The 22,780-nt window shown below is 41.2% G+C and overlaps 1 protein-coding gene across 3 annotated transcripts in view; it reads right to left on the bottom strand.

The window, feature by feature from the left end:
• SCAPER (S-phase cyclin A associated protein in the ER) overlaps positions 1–22,780 on the bottom strand; it is a 539,336-nt gene that overhangs the window by 22,941 nt on the left and 493,615 nt on the right. For all 3 annotated transcript variants that reach the window (XM_028092672.2, XM_028092676.2, XM_028092674.2), the window contains exons 28-29: positions 11,936–12,173; positions 6,308–6,457 (exon numbers count right to left, since the gene is read on the bottom strand). In XM_028092672.2, coding sequence (XP_027948473.2) covers positions 6,308–6,457; positions 11,936–12,173 — 388 coding nt within the window. The remainder of the gene's footprint in view (positions 1–6,307; positions 6,458–11,935; positions 12,174–22,780) is intronic.

Here is a 22,780-nt window from a genome sequence, read left to right as displayed (position 1 = left end):
GCAAATTACGAGTGTTACAAATTAGGAGGCAATCCCATACAAAGGGGGAAGAATGTTCCTTTCTCAGTTGCACAGTACAAGTATCCGCAGCCAAGGTCAGTGCCGAGTGGTGCAAGTGTCCATCTGAGGGCTCAGCAGGGGCTGCCGTCTGCTCTAGCTGCTCCCCTGGGAAGACAGCCAGGCGTTCCTTACAAGCTCGCAGGGGCTTTACCTGGTGTGAGCATGTGGTGCTTCAAACTCCCCTTGTGTTGGAAAATTCATCCAAAGAGATAAGGGGAGTAAAAGGTACCTTTTATTTGGCTTCTGTGAAATTGGTGACTTTTAATATCATCAGCCCAAACTGCTACCTGGCAAATTTCTCCATTCCAATACTAGCCAGGTCACTCACTAGAAGTGTTAAATGTTTAGATAGGCAGAAGTTATATATAGTTAGGAAAGTTACTGTTCTCTTTTTGGGGAAAAAAAATCCCACATTTTTCTTTGGTACTATAATAAAGAGAGTAACTCTGAAATGGTTATAGTGTTGAAATTGTTAAGCTTTCCTTAAGACATGATATATTTTCATTTTATGAAAGGAACTGTATCTGTCACACAAAAAAGAAGATACAGAAAGCTGAATGCTCGTGTGACAGCTAAAGAACGAGCTGCTGACACCGGGAGAACAGGAAGGCCTCAAACACTGGCGTTTCTGCCCTGAGCCCACCACAGCAGACTCCATCCATGGACCTGCATGGGGCTGGGGGAGTTTACCAAATGGGCGTGACCTAGGACCATCTGCCTTTGAGAAAAACAAAGACTGAAGTTAAGAATGTTTGAGGAGGAATTAGGCCCCTTCTGAAAGTTCTAAAAGCTGAAACGGGGCTCTGGAAAACTGCCACTCTTAAAACATCACTCTGCTTCCCTCACCCGCAGATGGTGTACAACTAGGAAAGTGCCCTGTTTTTGTTTGCAGGGAAACGTCTGAGGTGAGCACAACAGATACATTTCAGATATGTTTAGTCAATTAACGTTTAGGTTTTCTTACTAAGTCATCAAATTACAAAAGACCTGGGAAATGCATGTCACCCAGCTCAGGCAGAATCTAGTTTCAAAGGCTTCACTGTCCAGCTTACTCGCCTGTTTGGTCTCCCCGGGAGCGGTGGGGCTTCTGGTACAGTGCAGGGCAGATGGCTGAGCAATCTGCAAGGGCTTCTCTCCGGAGAAGCTGGATGGGGGAGGGGGGCCACAGGGACCCTTCCTTTCACCTGCCAAAAGAGACTCGGGCGCTGAAAGCTGGGATCTATGGGGTCTTTACAAATGAAAAAGTCACTAACTAAAATGAATATGCAAAGGTGCTTATTCCCAATACGGTAATATGCAGGCAGCCAAATAATCTGTCATTCGAGTTAATTTAATTATCAGACCACATTTAATTATTCAATATAAAATGTAAATAAAGTGAAGGGCTGACAGCACATACTAATTATGTTCGTTATAATAATTAAATGGGAAGGGATTTAGAAAGAGTCATGAAACTGCCATAAAATACAAGGAAGTTTTTGATTAAAAAACTAACATTTTAATTAGAAACTGCAGCACGGTAGGAAACAGATGATTGGTTCCATCAAGAATGGGGTATTATATTTATTCTCCAGGTTTCTCTCCTGAAGTCATCTTTGGTATCAGGGGGGCTCAGTCTTTCCAGCTAATAGACTAAATGGTGGCAAATAAAAAGTGCCAATCCTTTATGCAAAGCAGTTGCCTAATAAAACAGCCTTAGGCTGTTCAAAATCTCCTGTCTTACAAAGACACAAGCTGTTTCCCCAGGAGGAAATAAAGGATGCACTGTGGACAAACAGGCCCTGCAAATTAACATGACTTCTGACTAATGATACAGAAGCATTAAATGAATTGAGCATCATAATTTCTCCTCTGAAATTCCTCTGATTTAGAGAACGTGGCATCAGGTTGAATACATTCGCTTCCTAAGAACAGAAGAGAGCTGGAAAGGGCAGGTACTGGACTGCCGGTTGTGAGGTGGGGGCACGTGAGCTCTTATTCCACAACCCCTTTCCTTCCCCGAGCCTCGGGTTACTCCACCTGTAATCTGAGGCAGCGGGACTAGAGATTTCAGAGGCCTTCCATGGGAAGACTCCATGAATCTGTGGCCAGAGCTGGGACGAGAGCTTAAAGCTATATTTACCACATCCCTTCAGCAAACAATCAGCAAATTACTGGGTTTGCGGGGATCAGAAAGGGAATTTAATAAAACAAGTTTTTAGAATGAAATAGACAATCAGCTTTTTAGTTACAGAAAACTCCCCAGTTCTACTGGGATATGAGCAGTTATCATTTTAGTAAGCTGAGGCTATTTCCCCCTACGCAGCCCATGCCATGCAGCTGGATGGCATGAGCACAACCCTTTGATGCAGCTAAAACAACTGTGGCTAGAGATGGCTCCACAGAGCAAGGCACCTGATATTGCATCTGTAAGTCCCTGCTCATCAGTGTCTGTCAGTGGAGCTCCTCTATTAATATGGGCGGGGGGGGGGTCAGGGTATTTTCAGCTTTTAAGGATGAGCTATCATGGGGCGCCTGGGGGGCTTAGTCATTAAGCGTCTGCCTTCGGCTCAGGTCATGATCCCGGGGTCCTGGGATCGAGCCCCGCGTCGGGCTCCCTGCTCGGCGGGAAGCCTGCTTCTCCCTCTCCCACTCCCCCTGCTTGTGTTCCCTCTCTCGCTGTCTCTCTCTCTCTCAAATAAATGAATACAAAAATCTTAAAGAAAAAAAAAGGATGAGCTGTCATGGAGGCAGCTAATGAAGCCATCTGGTGCTGACAGAATCTAGAGTAGGGCAAGGAGCATCTGAAAAACCACAAAATGGCTTGGTGTCCCCATGAGATCAGAATGCTGGTCTGTGGTTCTAATCTTAGCCTTTAAAATATCACAGACTCACGGAACTCACAAGGGAGATCATCTAGAACAATCCACTCCTTTTTAGAAAAAAAAAAAACCCACTTTTTTATTGTGGCAAAATACATATAACATAAAACTTACCATTTTAACCATTTTTAAGCCTACAGTTCAGTGGCGTTAAGTACACTCACAGTATCACACAACCGTTACCACCATCACTTCCAGAACCAATATACCTCTTGGTACAGTAAAAAATGCTCTAGCCTCAAGAGGGAAAATGATTTATTTCAGATCACACAGCTTGGGGCGCCTGGGTGGCTCAGTGGGTTAAGTGTCTGACTCTTGATTTTGGCTCAGGTCATGATCTCAGGGTTGTGAGATTGAGCCCTGTATCGGGCTCTGTGCAGGGCATGGAGCCTGCTTGAGATTCTCTCTCCCCCTTCCCACTAGGCTCTCTCCCTCCCTTTCAAAAAAAAAAAAATGACATAGCTTGTGGCAGAAGTGGGGTTAGAACTCAGGCCTTCTATTTGTTAGACTGTAGTCGATTTTGTGCTCATAAAACACATTCATTTACACCTTCCCAGGATCTTTACAAGTTTCCTGAATAAGGCACACAGATAGATCCCAGAAGCTTCCTAATCAGCCTTCAGAGTTGAACAGCAGCTTCTCAATGTATTGTCTTGGTAAATGGGCATTATTTTCTGTACCCCAACCCCTGCCCAACATGAGAGATCCCCGGTAGATGGGGTCTGTGACACATGTGATTTTCTTTTTTTTTAATTTAATTTAATTTTATTATGTTAATCACAGACATTACATCATTAGTTTTTGATGTAGTGTTCCATGATTCATTGTTTGCATATAACACCCAGTGCTCCATTCAATACCTGCCCTCCTTAATACCCATCACCAGGCTAACCCATCCCCTACCCACCTCCCCTCTAAAACCCTCAGTTTGCTTCTCAGAATCCATAGTCTCTCATGGTTCATCTCCCCCTCCGATATCCCCTTCATTTTTCCCTTCCTACTATCTTGTTTCAGAGGTACAGGTCCGTGATTCAACAGTCTTACATGATTCACAGTGTTCACCATAGCACATACCCTCCCCAATGTCTATCACCCAGCCACCCCATCCCTCCCACCCCCCACCACTCCAGCAACCCTCAGTTTGCTTCCTGAGATTAAGAATTCCTCATATCAGTGAGATCATATGATACATGAACTAAATGAGATAGTCAACACTTTACTATAAAATAGGCTTTGTGTTAGATGATTTTACCCAACTGCAGGTTACCGTAAGTGTTCTGAGCATGCTGAAGGCAGGTGAGTCGTATCAAGTGCACTTTCCACTTAAGATATTTTCAACTTATGATGGGTTTATTGGGACGTAACCCCAGTGTAAGTAGAGGAAGACCCGTAATGATAAGGGTATAAACTAGGACATAAGTGTATGCACAGTATGATCTCAGCTATGTAAAATACTCATAGAGGGGTGGCGGGTGGTGTGTGAAATGAGTGAAGGTGGTTCTAAGGCACAAACTTCCAGTTAAAAGATAAGTAAGTTCTGGGGATGTAATGTACAGCATGATGACTAGTACTGTATCATACATTTGAAAGTTGCTAAGATAGTAGATCTTAAAAGTTCTCACCACAAGAAAAAAATCTGTAACTCCGTGAAGTGATGGATGTTAACTAAACTTACTATGGTAATAATTTTGTATAATATGCATATATCAAATTATCAGTTTGCACCCTAAAATGAATACAATGTTATATGTCAATTATATCTCAATAAAACTGGAAAAAATATTCATAGAAAAGGGACTGTAAGGGAACTTGCCAACATGGTAACAGTGGCTATCTCAGATGGTAAGATCAGGAGTAACTGTGATTCTGTCTTCTCTGCACTTGCCTTTTTCATGATGAGTAAGGAATACGTTTGTAATGAGAAAAAGAAAAACAAACTTCTAAAGGAAAATAAAAGGCAAATTTAGTAGGTTGAATGAATACACATGGAGAAAAGAAAATCACACAGGAGATTTCCCTCAGCTTTCCTTCCTTGAGCAGATTGTAAGAGACTCATGAACCTGCTGGGCCTGGTGCCTGGAAAGGATAAAGCACCAGTACCTGGGGGTGCTAGCAAGGGGAGAGCACTGCCAGAATATTCCCAGGGCACGTGCGGGGGTGGGGGGAGGTGGTGAAAAAGATCTGCCCTCCTGGCAACAGTGTCTGAAAAAGGGGAACTTTTCCATTTATGACACTTGTTCTGGTAAGGGTCAACATTTTCTATATTTTAATCATGGAAATCTTTCTAGAATGGACTGCATGTTCGTCAACCTTCTTAAAACGGAATTCAGAGAACATACATTTTGCCTCCATGCTCATTCAGAGTTAGCACTGAGGACATTAAGAATCTTCTTGGAAATAAAATACAGGGTTTAGTGTCCCTTTGAACCCAGATGACTGCAATTTCTGAGTTTGGGGCCCTGCTTTATTTTCGTCTTTCCTCTTTGTCCTTATTAGATAGACAGTTCCGGCTCGTAGTGTGCAGCTTCTCACCTTGTACTTGGTTCCATCACTGTAACCAACTCCTGTCCTCCTGCCCTGGTCTAGTTTGCTGTAGGCTAAACAGACCTAGTAAGTACACTTGTTAGAGATTTGCCTAGAATAAAACTTACTAATTTGGAGGGTTAGGGTTGTCCAGAAACCTTTTTCTCGGCTATAATCCATACAGTTAAGGTCGCAGAGGGCTTTGGATAAATGAGGCTGTCAGGATCTACTATTTGATATGTTAGTTATGCCATTACTCTGGTTTTAAAAATAAAAAGAAATAAAGTGCTCATTATTATTATTAATTAATTTTTTTTTTGTTTTTTTTACAAAATCGGTAACACAAGTCTTCCCAACTTCTTAAAGCAGCAGAACCCTATTAACAAAAAAACTCTTGCTCGGAAACCACATCATCCAAACAGTTAAAAGCAAAACTACTCTGGGTGACTCAAGGGGGAGAAGTCCAAGTCCCACCTTCTCAGGCCCCCCTCCAACACCACCTGGCAGCCCCTAAGCACCCCGAAGTCACCCAAGCTGAAAGATGCAATCTACCTGATCAAAACAAAACAAATATATGGATAGAACATCAGAACCTATGTGGTAAGGGTGTGATGCTTCTGTTTAGTGAATGTTTTATTAAAAACATTTTATTTTTATAGCTCTAAGAGGAGGCCTTGGTGCTAATCTAGTGCTGATCACATCTTTTTGGATAGAATAAGTCAGAGACCTGTCCCTGGAGCCTGGTTAAAGTGCCTCACACAGGACAGATGGGTTCCAGCAGGCTAGCCTGCCTTTTCTCACTCCAATACCTCACACTCTCAGGGTTGGGGGAGCAGTCTAAGGAAGTGTCCGGGGCCTCTTACCTGGTTATCTGGGTGGTTGACAGTGAAGTAGCCCACACAGACGATGACCTCATGAAGGAGGCTTTCACAGGAGACTTGGCTGCAGTGGCCCAGTAGAGAGCTGGCGATGTGCCGGAATGCAAGGGACAAGCCCTCTGCCCCTACAATAGACTGACGAAGACAAGGAGCAGTTAGAACTCCTCAGCCCGGGGAGAGGCAGGGCTGCAAATCACAAAGCAAGACTGGACCCTGTGTACCTTCTGCTATGGTGCTGGAAAAGCACAGGAAATTTCTTTCTTTTTTTTTTTAGATTTTATTCATTTATTTGAGAGAGAGAATGAGAGAGAGAGAGCACAAGAGGGAAGAGGGTCAGAGGGAGAAGCAGACTCCCTGCTGAGCAGGGAGCCCGATGAGGGACTCCATCCCGGGACTCCAGGATCATGACCTGAGCCGAAGGCAGTCGCTTAACCAACTGAGCCACCCAGGCGCCCCAGGAAATTTCTTTTTTTAAAAAAGATTTTATTTATTTATTTGACAGACAGACACACAGCGAGAGGGAATATAAGCAGGGGGAGTGGGAGAGGGAGAAGCAGGCTTCCCGCGGAGCAGGGAGCCCAATGCGGGGCTCGATCCCAGGGCCCTGGGATCATGACCTGAGCCAAAGACAGATGCCTAATGACTGAGCCACCCAGGTGCCCCAGCACAGGAAATTTCTAGAGCACTATGTTTAATAGTTCAGTTTGGGGATTCCTGCTCTAATAAATGATCATAATAAATGCAACGTTTAACCTGAAAAGAGAGACATGGAGAAATACTCATATGGATCAAGACACTATCCACCTAAAGCATGGTTATTTATTCCATTTGTAGTAATTTTTTCTCATTGTACAAATAGTCTCACTGTAGAAAATGTGGAAAAATATAAAATACTAACATTCTCCTGTGAATCTGCCATTTAGCTTACTTCTAATACTTTTATTTTTTCCTGGAGCAGAAACCATTTTCTTGAACACAGGGATAAAACACAATTCTATTTACTGATGTTCAAATAGGAAAGCAACATAAAAAACAACTGGTTATTATTCAAACAGCTCTAGAAACCCAACATTCCCAAAAGAATGTTAAAAAACCAACACCCTGCCTCCCCCCAATAAAAACAAACCACGAAGCCCCCTCAACTGTGAGGCTTCTGGGATCCTTTCTCCAGACAGGCACAGAGCTGTTGCTGGTGGGCGACGTGGGAGGAGAGCCTGACTCTGTCTGTGAAGCCTGAAGTTTCTATTTAATAAACATGTCAAACAGACAGAGCGACAGGAGGGCAAAGGGGAGAGGCAAAGCCCACAGAATACACTCGCAGCCGACACTGGAATGAAGCACCCCTGCCGGCCTGTGGGAAAAGGCAGCGTTTTAAACTCATCTCTTGATTTGAGGTCTTGGTGGGCTTGAACCAGGTCATATATGTTGCAGCTTGGGAGTTGCAATGAATTCACTTTGCCTAACAGTGGTGAAACACAGTCCTGTTAGTGAGTATTGCTGCAATAAAATTACCACTAAATTTTAAGAGTGCCTTCTGTCTCAGTTTCATTGCCCTGAGACAAAATGTTTTTCAAGCCCCAAAGAGGCTTCATGAGAGCTTTGTTCCTTTAAATCAAGCAGTGACACCTTCTCAGCTCAGCCCTTATTTAATTAGTTGTGTCCAGCAGGCTGTGACCCAGTACCCTCTGTTTAACCTTCACTGATAAGAGCAGGTCAAGGGGCATGTAAGTTTGAATATAAAAATTAAACCAATTTTTCAAGGAAACTATATTTCCTTTTTAGCCAGAATTAATTGCCAAGTCAGTATATTGATTTGTTTCTTGAGACCACCTTCAATTGTAAAATCTGTCAAAGTGTATGCGATATACAATATCTGGGATCTCAAGGCCATCTGTGCCAATATGAATTCACAGTGAAATCAGACTCTTTGCTGAAGGGGGAAAAATATTTTGACAGCCTTATTAGTATACAATGAAATGGAACAAGCTAAGAAAATATTCTAATGGATAACCTTTTGTTACTACTACATGATAGGTTCTCACGTGAAACGAGCACACGGGTTTATGGCTTCACAGAAGTGTGGAGGGGCACTGGGGATGCAGCATTCAAAAGTCAACTTTCTGAATCAACATCTGCTAAAACAGTTTGGGCAAATTCTTCATCCACATTTCTTGAGGGCCTACTATGTGCTAGTTAGCACAGTGCTTCTACATAATCTCATTTAACCCTCACACTTGTGAGGTAAGTGTTTTTAGTCTATTTTACAGATGAGAAACTGAGTTCAAATGACTTGTCTAAGGTCATAAAACTTGGTAGTATAATGGCCCAAAGTCACATCAGTCTGACTCCAGATGCAAAGGTCTGATGAGGATGCTTATTATGGCTCTGCATTCTTATGATGCCTTGGTCCTCAAATGGTCAACATGTCTTACATCGTCTTATTTAACTCTTTAGCAGGTCAGACCATTTATCTCATTTTGATTTTATTCTTCAGTTCCTTTGATCCTCTCAGGCAATTCATAAATTGTCTCCCAGATTTTTCTGAGGTCAGACCCATGCTGTACCTAAAATCTCTTTTCCTGTCTTTTATAAACGTAGTTCCTAAAATCTCACTTTTGACATGTAAGTGGTCTTGATGAACTAGAACATGAGTTTCTCTGACCATATTTATCATAATAGTACTTTTCTCCGAAACTCACACATTGCTTTATATGCAAATACTTTGTATTGTATTTACTTGTATTTATATGCAAATATTTGTATTGTATTTACTTGAGCATTACATGCTTGATTAGATGTCCATCTACATCAATCAATGACATCTGTGTGGACGTTTTATTTTAGCTTACTAAACAGAGTGCTGTGGTTCAAAAAAATGCCTATAAATCTTTGATAGTCCTCCCACTGAGAGGTGGGGCCTATTCCTTCTCCCCTTGAAGCTGGAAGGCTTATGACTGATTTAACCAAGAGTATGGTTGATATGCAGCTATATGACTTGTAAAGTAAGGTCATAGAAAGCCATGCAGTTTCTGTTTCTTTTAGAACATTTGTTTTCTGGAAGCTTCCTCTCAGGACACTCACTCAGAACCTAGACACCATGATGTTTTAGGCCCAAGTCACAGAGAAAAGCCATATGTAGAGTCTCTGGCCAATAGTCCTTGGTGAACCTAGTCTTTAAGTCATCCCCGGCATCAAACAGGAGAGTGAAGGAGCCTCCAGATAATTTTAGCTCCCATCTATCTGTGTCAACTGCCCCTCCATTCCCCGACTTGTTGTTGGAGGCTCTCAGCTGAAGGCCTACACCATGGAGCAGTGACAAGCCACCCCTGTCTGAATTCTGGGCCCAAAGAATCTGTGATCATAATAAAGTGGTTATTATCTAATAAGGTTTTTTTTAATGTATAAAGGTAACTGGAACAATAAGGTAATCGTTGGCAGATGTATTAGATATTAGAGTACCTGATACTAGAAATTCTGGGCATTTGAGTGCCCACATGTGCTGATGAGGAGTAAGAAAAAATGTGCTGGACCTTGAATATCGAAAGGATGGCAGCCAGGAGGAAGGTTCCTGCAGGCTTTCCTGGCTCATGCACTAGTTAAGTGGAAAAGAGTACTTGAGAATAATGTCTGGGGAGAGAATGAGAAACAATTATGGCCAAATGGACTAAGATAAAACAGGAGAGTCAGAACAGAGATTAAAAAAGAAGAAAAAAACAGGAAAGAAAGTTAAGAGAAATACAGAGCTGCATGAAGGACAGAAAGGAAAGAAGCAAATGTACTGGGAGAACTGTTAGGAACCAGCCAAGAAAGACATTCTACTTGGGAGGCAGGACATTTGATTCTAAGAATGGCTTGAACACTCTTGAGTCACCCTGGTGTTTTACCTGCTGTTTTTGACAAAAGTGGCTCAAGTAGGGAATACATTTCAGGCTGGACATAGCAAGGAGCTAGAGAGGAGAAATCTCGGTTTTTATGTTAGTTTGCCATGAAGGGTTCCAGAAATAAGCTTATGATTTTTCTAACATTATTGGCCATTGTGCCTAAAGACCACTAGGGGAGCAGGGCTGGTTGGGGTTCAGTGGTGTTCCTTTTGAGTGAGACTGAACAGGCTGTGACCTCACAGGAATGGTGTGGGGAGCACATGGATCTGGGCTCCCTGACACTCAAGAGTGACTGATGGAATGGCTGACTTAATACAGGTGCTTTTGTTTATGATGTGGAGCACCCTGCAGCAGTATGAATCCTGGTCAGAAGACCTATAACACCAGAAGCTAAGAGACAGTTTTCAGATATTTTCTTTTCATAATCCCTGGTGACAAAGGAAATCACTTTACTTGGACTAGCTAATGGGTAGACTGCTAGTCCATGTTCTGAAGACAAAAACTTAGTGTCTCCTGATTTCCAAGCTGTTTCCACACTGAACATGATGGGCTTGTTTCTTCATAAAACACAGGTGTTATGTTCAACCCAGAGGCATGAGCCACTGGCATTCTCTGGAGCAGACATCTCCTGTTTGAGATGTGCCTGTAGACTCTCGGAACTTTAGAGATTATGTAGTTACCACCTAAGGCCAGTTCAAGTGCTTTGGAAACTGAAATGCATTAACCCTAAAGAGATTTCTGTTCTTGTGATGGATAAACTAACTCTACAAAGTTGAAAGATATCAAATCCAATGATACAACTTACTCACTACTTTCCTGTTGTGAATGGAATGACAGGAAGACAAGAATTCCACATTTGTCATCAGCTACAAAATAAGTGTTTCTTCTATCTGGGAATGGCCAAAGCCCACCATTTTCATACATTTGTATCTCTATAACCTTTTTCCCTCTGAGCAAAGCAATTCATCTAAATTATGGGTTCATCATCTGCCAAGTTTGTTCCTTTTTTAATGAAATCGCTTGACAGTTAATAAACTGAAAGAGAAGTCTACTCCTTGGGGCTTGCTCTGTTCCAAAGGTTCAGTGTTTTTGAAAATTAAATTTCCTACATGAAAAAAATCTATTTCTAAGCTGACAGTCTGGTGTTATAGCATAAAGCAATTCTTCTTTCTTCAGCTATAAAAACTGAATTTATAGGGGTGTGCACATATAACTACACATGCACTTTACACTGGACACAAATCAGTTAAATCATCCACAGAAAGTCCTATCAACAAAACAATTTATCTAATTTTGGTTCTGTTTATGTAAGAAACCAGGACTTTCCTTAATATTTAAAAGCTGATGGGATAATAATGCCTTTACTATAAAGAAATCAAGACAAGATCTAGTAGTAGCAGAGTGGCACAGATTTCGGGGTCAGAAAATCATTGGTACCAGTTCTGGCAAAGCCACGTGTAACCTTGGGCAAATTACTTAACTGTCACCATTTCCATCTGTAGAACGGGTATAATATTTTGCAGGACTATCATGAGAATAAATGAGAACGCATATGTAGAGCACCTAATATGGTTCCCAAAAGATAGCAGCTTCATAAATGGTATGTATTGTGATTTCCTGTACTATAGTTTATTCCTTATGTCCTAATCCAGGAGAAGACCCTCACACCATTATCTATACTAAAATATGAACTCTTGGTTGGGTAGCACCCACACTGACCAATGCTTGGTACCTGGAAAGCTGGCAGGTCCAGAGCGGCAAAACTGTTGAAGAGCTGTAAACTCTGGATGGCCACTTGGACTGTGTTCTGAGTGTAACTCTCCTTGGGGCTGGCAGGGCCGGGGTCCGAGATGGTGCCGTGGAAGAGGACACAGTAGAGCATGTGTAGAACTCCAGCCAGGTCCGTGGCCTGCAGAGCAGCAGTCAGTCCTGTGGGATCCTGGCGATTATTGTCAAATATACTGTATGACCTGACAAAGAAACATTCAGCTCTTTAAAAGAAGTCTACTCAAGGATGTGAGCATTTTTATAGGTCAAATGGAACAAGACAAGCAGACCGTTAAAAGCAAACCATCTGAGTTGCAGAATAAGGTAACCAGAAACCTTGGGGAAAGCATGCAGCTGGGAGCGTGGTGGCCAGGCCTGCCCTCCCCTGGGAGACCAGGCTACTGTAGCAGTGGCAGCTGAGCACTCCGCAGCCAGCACTGAGCAACCCCCCCCCCCCGCCCCCGTGCTTTGTAGCCTAGGTAGGCTTGCTTCATTTAGCTTCCAGGTCTGGGCAAACTGGACAGAGTCCATGAGAGCTACTGGAACTCCTAAATACTATAGTTTCCTTTCGGAATATTATCAGGGCAGGCAGCTACCAGGAAAATGGGAGGCCTCAAAAACTCAGTACTGTGTTTTGGTATCCTGTGGTAGGGAGACACTTCACCTGCTCTTAAAAGCACAGTTCCATCATCAAGGAATACTGGCAGGACAGGTTGTAGGGGCTGGACTCCCAAGAACAAGTAAGTGCTAGACTAGCTGTATACAAATCACCATGAAGTCAGCTTAGTAACTGTGGCAGGCAGGGCTATGGGTGAACAAGAAGCAATGGCAGTGACAAATGAGTTCCTAAAATCAATAGCAGAGCCAGCAACGGTTTGCTAAATCCATCTCACTCCTGAACTCGGGTCTACATGAAGCATCTAGTGACCAGGAGCCTGCGGTTTTAGTAAATGTGGCTGCCAAGCATTCGTCCACCCTTTCTTCCCCTAGAAACTGCACCCAGATTTCTCTCTGAGGAATGATCTCTCTCTCTCTCTCTCATAACCAACGTGCTCCAGGTGGGGGCCCCTCACCCTTCACTCTGACTCCAGGGCCTAAGGTACTAAAAGGCACACTTTACTTCTCTGGAGGTCCAGGACAGTTCAGGGATGGCACCTGTCACAGTCAGAGCTCACAGAACCGACGGAGATCCCTTTGCTGAAATGCTTGGAAAGAAACCCTCACTTTTTCTCCCCTGGGTTAGAATCTGAGAAGATGTAAAAGGTTTGCAGCTGGTACTGCCACATGTTCTACACAAATCCCCAGGTCTCTCCACGCCCTTCCTCGTGGGTCAGTTGTTTCCTTTCATGGACACATTCTTTTTTCCTTTGGAAGAGAAGTTACAAGTCCCTGCTCAGTGTCTTCCTTTATGATAGATACTCTTCCCTATTTTTAACATGAATACAGGTCCTCACCGTGCCCACTCCCACAGCTTTTTTTGTTGTTGTTCCTTTCAGATGGAATCTGGAATGTGAGAGGGGCATTAAAGATCTATGCTAATCTCATCCACTTGCCCAGAAACACTGGGGAGATGGCACTAATAAGATTCAGAAGTGCTGGCTGGCAAGTTTCTGGTCTCTTGTCTAGTTTTCTAATTTGCTACTAGTTTCATCAAAATAGAGCTTTATTCATAACCATGGTAAGTATTTATTTCTTGAATGTGGACTATTTCTGATACTGCTAAGGATGTGAGATGACATCATACACCTTATTCTCTTCTCAAGAAAGCAGCTCTCGGAAAACACTGTCATCTCATTGCCCTCTCACAGGGTCTACTAAGTCCGTTCACATCTTTTACCTCATCTCACTCTTAGTTTTTCACGGTTGGGAGGGAAGATGTTGCTCCCTCTCGATGCACCCACTAAGATTAGTTGAGACGCTCTAGGTCGTACACATTTATCAGTGGCAAAGGCAAGGGAACCACAAGGACTTTCAACTCTTTAAGGGCAGTACTTTGTCTGATGACCAAAACATCCAGGGTAACCAGGAGATGACTTCTTTTCTTTCCATTCCTTAAGTCAACTGTTGGTGTTGACGGAACACTGTTAAAGTACAGGGAGACTGTAATGTGATCCTGTATCATCACGGAGAGATATTTTTTGTCTTATGGGACAAGTCAAGAAATGACATTTATTTGCTTACAGGAACATCTGAACCTTTACACAAACTCTGTTAGCTAATGTCAGTTGGCCCTTCCTTCTTTCCTTTCTTCCATTGTAGCCCTAAGAGCTTGGGGTCAGACCCTGACTAGAGACATGAGTAGAGATTAATGTGTCTGACTTTATTATAAAGGTTCCCAAAAAGGGTCTGTATTTGCTTAACACTGACTGCCTTTTATTTTTTTTGAAGTCTTGATATTTATTATTATTATTTTAAATTAACATATAATGTATTTGTTTCAGGGGTACAGGTCTGTGATTCATCAGTCTTAAATAATTCACAGCGCTCACCATAGCACATATCCTCCCCAATGTCCATCACCCAGCCACCCCATCCCTCCCACCCCCCTCCACTCCAGCAAACCTCAGTTTGCTTCCTGAGATTAAGAGTCTCTTAGGGTTTGTTTCCCTCTCTGGTTTCATCTTGTTTCATTTTTCCTGCCCTTCCCCTGTGATCCTCTGTCTTGTTTCTCAAATTACACATATCAGTGAGATCATATGATAATTGTCTTTCTCTGATTGACTTATTTCGCTTAGCATAATACCCTCTAGTTCCAACCACATCATTGCACATGGCAAGCTTTCATTTTTTGATGGCTGCATAATATTCCATTGTGTGTGTGTGTGTGTGTGTGTGTACACATATATACATGTGTGTGTGTGTATACACACACACACACACACACACACACACACACCACATCTTCTTTATCCACTCATCTGTTGATGGACATCTGGGCTCTTTCCACAGTTTGGCTATTGTGGACATTGCTGCTATAAACATCGGGGTGCACGTACCCCTTTGGATCCCTACATTTGTATCTTTGGGGTGAATACCCAGTAGTGCAATTGCTGGATCGTATGGTAGCTCTATTTCCAACTTTTTGAGGAACCTCCATACTGTTTTCCAGAGTGGCTGCACCAGCTTGCATTCCCACCAACAGTGTGGGAGGGTTCCCCTTTCTCCACATCCCCGCCAACATCTGTCGTTTCCTGACTTGTTAATTTCAGCCATTCTGACTGGTGTGAGGTGATATCTCATTGAGGATTTGATTTGGATTTCCCTGATGCCGAGTGATGTTCAGCAGTCTTTCATGTGTCTGTTGGCCATTTGGATGTCTTCTTTGCAGAAATGTCTGTTCATGTCTTCTGCCCATTTCTTGATTGGATTATTTGTTCTGTGAGTGTTGAGTTTGATAAGTTCTTTATAGGTCTTGGATACTAGCCATTTTTTTTTTAATTTTTTATTGTTATGTTAATCACCATATATTACATCATTTGTTTTGGTGTAGTGTTCCATGATTCATTGTTTGTTCATAACACCCAGTGCTCCATGCAGAATGTGCCCTCTTTAATACCCATCACCAGGCTAACCCATCCCCCTACCCTCCTCCCCTCTAGAACCCTCAGTTTGTTTTTCAGAGTCCATCATCTCTCCTGGTTCGTCTCCCCCTCTGACTTACTCCCCTTCATTCTTCCTCTCCTATCTTCTTTTTCTTTTTTCTTAAAATATGTTGCGTTATTTGTTTCAGAAGTACAGATCTGTGATTCAACAGTCTTGCACAATTCACAGCGCTCACCGTAGCACATACCCTCCCCAATGTCTATCACCCAGCCACCCCATCCCTCCCACCCCCGACCACTCCAGCAACCCTCTGTTTGTTCCTGAGATTAAGAATTCCTCATATCAGTGAGGTCATATGATACATGTCTTTCTCTGATTGACTTATTTCACTCAGCATAACACCCTCCAGTTCCATCCACGTCGTTGCAAATGGCAAGATCTCATTCCTTTTGATGGTTGCATAATATTCCATTGTGTATATATACCACATCTTCTTTATCCATTCATCTGTCGATGGACATCTTGGCTCTTTCCACAGTTTGGCTATGGTGGACATTGCTGCTATAAACATTGGGGTGCACATACCCCTTCGGGTCCCTACATTTGTATCTTTGGGGTAAATACCCAGTAGTGCAATTGCTGGATCGAATGGTAGCTCTAATTTCAACTGTTTGAGCAACCTCCATACCGTTTTCCAGAGGGGTTCCACGAGCTTGCATTCCCACCAACAGTGTGGGAGGGTTCCCCTTTCTCCACATCCCCGCCAACATCTGTCGTTCCCTGACTTGTTAATTTTAGCCATTCTGACTGGTGTGAGGTGGTATCTCATTGAGGTTTTGATTTGGATTTCCCTGATGCCGAGCGATGTTGAGCACTTTTTCATGTGCCTGTTGGCCATTTGGATGTCTTCTTTGGAAAAATGTCTGTTCATGTTTTCTGCCCATTTCTTGATTGGATTATTTGTTCTTTGGGTGTTGAGTTTGATAAGTTCTTCTGATATGTCATTTGCAAATATCTTCTCCCATTCTGTCCGTTGTCTTTTCGTTTTGTTGACTGTTTCCTTTGCTGTACAAAAGCTTTTTGTCTTGATGAGATCCCAATAGTTCATTTTTGCCCTTGCTTCCCTTGCCTCTGGCAATGTTTCTAGGAAGAAGTTGCTGTGGCTGAGGTCGAAGAGGTTGCTGCCTGTGTTCTCCTCAAGGATTTTGATGGATTTCTGTCTCACATTTAGGTCTTTCATCCATTTTGAGTATTTTTGTGTGTGGTGTAAGGAAATGGTCCAGTTTCATTCTTCTGCATGTGGCTGTCCAATTTTCCCAACACCATTTGTTGAAGAGGCTGTCTTTTTCCCATTGGACATTCTTTCCCGCTTTAACACTGACTGCCTTTTAGAACCAATGGTAAGTCAGAAGGCATTTCTACCTAAAGTTAATTTCCAATAGCCTTTTGGACATTTGGGACGAGTGACATCATTGCTGCTGAGAACAGTTTTATTGCTCTGTGATTCAGAATGGTGACCTTACCCTTATTGACTGTGTTGTTTTAAACTGATTATCAGCATATTCAAATACAGGTAGTCAGAAATATAACTTTAGTGCTCGCTTAGGCAGCACATATACTAAAATTGGAACGATACAGAAATATAACTTTATCATAAAACAATTTGTCATACTTAATCTTTCTAAACACTTAAATGACATGAATTCACTACTATTACTTCTTCAAAAGAATAAATGAAAATAAAAAAAAGTGAAGGTCATCAGACTACTTCTTTCTTTCTCTCTCCATCCCATCCCATTATTTAGGAAAACACTAATCACAAACTATAAACAACACAACCCAGGATCTCTTGCAATATTTTCCTGATGAAATAAAAATGTTGATTCAGAAAAATGAACCATTCAATAACTTAGATGTGGAAATGGTTCAAAATGCATATAATATTACTTCAGAGGAAAGACCATTTCCCCCCAAATTTTTATTTAAACTCTAGTTAGTTAATATACAGTGCAGTAATACTGATTTCAGGAGAATTCAGTGATTCATCACTTACATATAACACCCAGTGCTCATCACAAGCACCCTCCTTAATACCCACCACCCATCTAGTCCATCCCCCACCCACCTCCCTCCATCAACTCTGTTCTCTATCGTTAAGAGTCCCTTATGGTTTGTTTCCCTCTTTTTATTCCCCCTTCCATAGGTTCATCTGTTTTGTTTTTTAAATTCCACATATAAGTGAAATCTATATGGTATTTGTCTTTCTCTGACTTATTTCCCTTAGCATAATACACTCTAGCTCCAACCACATTATTGCAAATGGCAAGACTGCATTCTTTTTGATGGCTGAATAATATTCCACGTGTGTGTGTGTGTGTGTGTGTGTGTGTGTGTGTGTGTGTGTACACACAAACACCACATCTTCATTATCCATTCATCAGTCAATGGACATTTGCACTCTTTCCATAGTTTGCTTATTGTTGATAATGCTGCTATGAACACTGGGGTGTGTGTACCCCTTTGAATCAGTATCTTTGTATCCTTTGGGTAAATACTAAATACCTAGTAGTGCAATTGCTGGATCCTAGGGTAGTTCTATTTTTCACTTCTTGAGGAACCTCCATACTGTTCTCCAGGGTGGCTGCACCAGTTTACATTTCCACCTACAGTGTAAGAGGATTCTCGTTTTTTCTCATCCTCACCAACACCTGTTGTTTCTTGTGTTGTCAATTTTAGCCATTCTGACAGGTGTGAGGTGGTATCTCATTGTCGTTTTGATTTGTATTTCCCTGATGACGAGTGATGTTGAGCATCTTTTCATGTGTCTATTAGCCATCTGGATGTCTTCTTTGGAAAAATATCTATTCATGTCTTCTGCCCATTTCTTAACTGGATTATTTTTTTGGGTGTTGAGTTTGATAATTTTTTTTTTTTTTTTTACAGATTTTGGACACTAACCCTGTATCCAGTATGTCATTTGCAAATATCTTCTCCTATTCTGTAGGCTGCCTTTCAGTTAAGACTGTTCATTTTAAAGTGAGCCCATAGAATTTACGGGAATGAGGGGAAGGGAGAGGGCTTGTCTACTGCATTTGGCTTGCACAGAACTCATATAGACCTGAAAGGACTTTAGGGAATGTTTACTTTTGATTTAGTCTGAAATACAGATAATTTATTCACAAACAGGCCACTGGCTCCTGTTGTTCTTAACTGTCAGTTACAACCACTTTAAGCCCAAATGTTTATAATAAAAATGTAAAAGGCCTTATTCGTATCAGACATAAGTTACAAAACTTTCTTTTAAAAATCATGGAAGATAGGAAAAATCAGATCTGAAACTATATATTCAATTGAGATCTTCTCAATTTTACTGAATTTTAAAGTGTTTTTCTTTGTTCTCTAGAACTAGAGATCTTGGTGGCATATTAAGTTCTGTCCATTAAAAGCCAGATTCAATTAGGAAAAACTATAACTGGACCATCAATACTCTTGCACAGCATCTGAAAATCCTACTTTACCTTAAAGGAAAGTATAGATGTGCAAAAAAAAAAAAAAAAAAAAAAGGCAGTGATTTGTGTGGGCATGAATCAAATGCCATCCATTCACCTTTGGTATTTTAAACCACTTATGTACCAGGCTTTAGTTGGCCCCCAAAAGCAACTGTAACAGCCCTGGATACTGCAACCCCCTTTCCTCTGTTTGTTCCTGGCTTGTTTGCTCTCTTCTGCCTGGTCCCCATTTTTCCGGCTTGGTAACATCAACCCTGATGTCCTTCAGTGCTAGTGATCTTCTAGACTGCTCTCCTATCTTCTTGGATTTTGGCTTTGTTCATTCTTTCAGTTCTGGAATCCCCAGGCATCTTGTGAGAACTTCCCATTTTAGTCCCTGAACGCTGACAACTCCACTCAATGGTCTGCATAGTGTTGGGAGTGGGTGGGATTAAGTCACTGTCTCTCCCAATGAGGGATGTAAACTTCACTGTTGAAAAAGTGAATTATTTTTTTCAGAGGTAGTCCAGTGTGGGGCTTTAAGTACTGGGATATTCTGGGAAAGCTGACCTACATCCAGTGATATCATTCATCAGGCTTTGTGGTGAGCACGAGGGGCATGATGATCCGTCAGATACTCCCAATTTGAAAAGCCAAAGTACCTGTGCTCCAAGAACAGTGACCGGCTGTGACATGTGCAGCCAAACAAGACTAGGTCCCTGTCCTAGGGAGGTTACATGAGGGGCAGGCATGTGTATCAGTTTCCTACCAATAATGTGATAACACATTGTCACAAGCTAGTGGCTCAAAACAATACAAATTTCCAAAATAAGTCTTACTGGGCTAAAATCAGGTGTTATCAGAGCTGTGTTCCTTCTAGAGGCTCCAGGGGAGAATTTGTTTCCTTGCCTTTCACAGCGTGTAGAGTACAAATGCATTCCTCGGCTTGTGGCCCCTTCCTCCATCTTCAAACTCAGCAGGAGAGCACCTTCAAGTCCCTCTAATGCTCACTTTACCGCTTCCCTCTTTCACTTACAAGGACCTTTGTAATTGCATTGGGCCCACCTGGATAAACCAGGATAATCTTCCCATATCAACATCTTAACTTAATTTCTGCAAAATCTCTCTTGCCATGTGAAATAACACATTCACAGTTTTGCGGGATTAGGATATAGATATCTTTGGCAGGCCATTATTCTTTCCCCCATTTTTTTTGTGTTAAAATACGTATAACATAAAATTTACCATCTTATTTTAGGTGTACAGTTCATTGGTATTAAATACATTCATAATGATGTGCAACCTTCACCACCAACCATCCCCATAACTCTTTCATCATGTAAAACTGAAACTCTCTACCTATTAAACAAAACTCCCCACCACCCCTCCCCTCCACAACCACCATTCTACTTTCTGTCTCTATGACTTTGACTCCTCTAAGTACTTCATGTAAGTGGAATCATCACTGAATATTTAGTTTTTTTTGTGACAGGTTTATTTCACTTAGTATAATGTCCTCGAGGTTCATCCATGATATAGAATATGGCAGAATTTCCCCACTTTTTAAGGCTGAATAATATTCCATTGTATGTATACACCACTTTTTGTGTATCCATTCACCCACTGATGAGCACTTGGGTTGCTTCCATGTTTTAGCTATTATAAATAATGCTTCTATGAACACAGGCATACAAATATGTCTTTAAAATCTTTTTTTCCAATTCTTTCAGACAGATGCCCAGAAGTGGAATTGCTGGATCATATGGTAATTCTATTTTTAATTTTTTGAGGAACTGCCATGTTTTCCACAGCAGCTGTATCATTTACACTCACACCAATAATGCACAAGGGTTCAAATTTCTCCACATCCTCACCAACACTTCCTTTTTTTTTTTTTCTTTTTTTTGGATAGTAGCCATCCTAATGGGTATGAGGTGTTATCTCACTATAGTTTGGCTTTGCATTTCTCTATTATCAGTAACGTTAAACTTCTTTTCATGTGCTTATTGGGCATTTATATATCTTCTTTGGAGAAATGCCTATTTAAGTCTTTTGCCCCTTTTGTAATAGTGTTTTGTTGTTTTGGAGTTTTAGGAGTTTTCCATGGTTTCTGTATATTAATTCCTTGTCAGATATATAATTTGCAAATATTTTATCCCATTCTCCAGGTTGCCTTTTTACTGTGTTGATATTCTCTTTTGATGCATAAATTTAAAAAATTTTCACAAGGTCCAATTTGTCTACTTTTTCTTTTACTGCCCATGTCTCTGGTGTCCCATCTTTTACTGCCAAATCCCAAGTCCTGAAGCTTCTGCTCCATTTTCTTCTGAGTTTAATAGTTCTAGGTATTTGAGCCATTTGAGTCATAGTGTTTGAAAAATGTCCACCTTCATTCTTTTGCATGTGGATGTCCAGTTTCCCCAGCACCACCTGTTGAGATTGTCTTTTCCCATTCAATGGTCTTGGCACCCTTGTCAAAAATCATTTGTCCATATGTTTGAGGGTTTATTTCTGGGCTCTCAATTCTGTTCTGTTGTTATATATGTCTATATGCCAGTATCACACTGTTTTGCTTACTATGGTTTTTTTTTTTCTTTTTGAAGTTAAGTTTTGATATCAGGAAATGTGAGTACTCCAGCTTTGTTCTTCTTTTTCAAGATTGTTTTGTCTATTGGGGTCCCTTGAGATTCCATATGAATTTTAGGATCATTTTTTTCTATTTCTGCAAAAAAAGTATTAGAGATTTTGCTAGAGATTACATAAAATCTACAGATTGCTTTGGGAAGTAATGACTTCTTAACAATATTGTCTTCTAATCCATGAACATGGAATGTGTTTTCAATTATTTATACCTTCTTTAATTTCTTTTGGCAATGTTTTGTACTTTTCACTGTAAAAGGCTTTCACTTTCTTGGTTAAATTAATTCCCAAATATTTTATTTTTTTGATGCTATTGTGAATGGACTTGTTTTCATAATTTCCTTTTTGAGATTGTTCATTGTTAATGTATAAAAATGCAACTGCTTTTTGTGAGTTGACTTTGCATTCTGCTACTTTGCCAATTCATTTACTAGTTTTAACAGGTTTTTCTTTTTTTTTTTTTGGTTTGAAATCTTTAGGGTTTTCTACATATAAGATCATATCATTTGCAAACAGAGATAATTTTACTATTTCCCTTCTGATTTGGATGCTTTTTATTTCTTTTTCTTGCCTAATTGCTTTGGCTAGAAATTCCAGTACTATGTTGAAGTGGAGGAAGTGGGCATCCTTGCCTTGTTCCTTATCTTAAAGAAAAAGCTTCTAGTCTTTCACCATCACTATGATGGTCCCTGTGGGATTTGCATATATGGTTTTTATTATGTGGAGGTACTTTCTTTCTATTCCTAGTTTTCTCATTGTTTTTAAAAATTTTTAAAAAATATTTTATTTATTTGAGAGGGAGAGAGAGAACATGTGCACACGTATGAGCAAGGGGAGAGACAAATGGGGAGGGAGAGGGAGATAGAAAATCTCTCAAGCAGACTCCGCTCTGAGCATGGAGCCTGATGTGGGACCTGATCTTACAACCCTGAGATCATGATCTGAGCTGAAAGCAAGAGTTAGACGTTTAACCAACTGAGCCACCCAGGCACCCCAAGTGTTTTTATAATGAGAGGGTGTTGAATTTGTCAAATGCTTTTTCTGTATCAATTGAGATGATCATGCATTTTTGTTTCCATCATTCTGTTAACATGGTCTAATTACAACGGCTGATGTTCATGTGCTGAACCATTTTTGCA

Source organism: Eumetopias jubatus, unplaced genomic scaffold (genome assembly GCF_037043125.1).
Source record: "Eumetopias jubatus isolate StellerSeaLion01/CBP00866 unplaced genomic scaffold, mEumJub1_p1.0 scaffold_7, whole genome shotgun sequence".
Taxonomy (NCBI): Eukaryota; Metazoa; Chordata; class Mammalia; order Carnivora; family Otariidae; genus Eumetopias; species Eumetopias jubatus.
The sequence above is the reverse complement of the archived record's forward strand: the minus strand, read 5'-3'. Positions and strand labels throughout refer to the sequence as shown.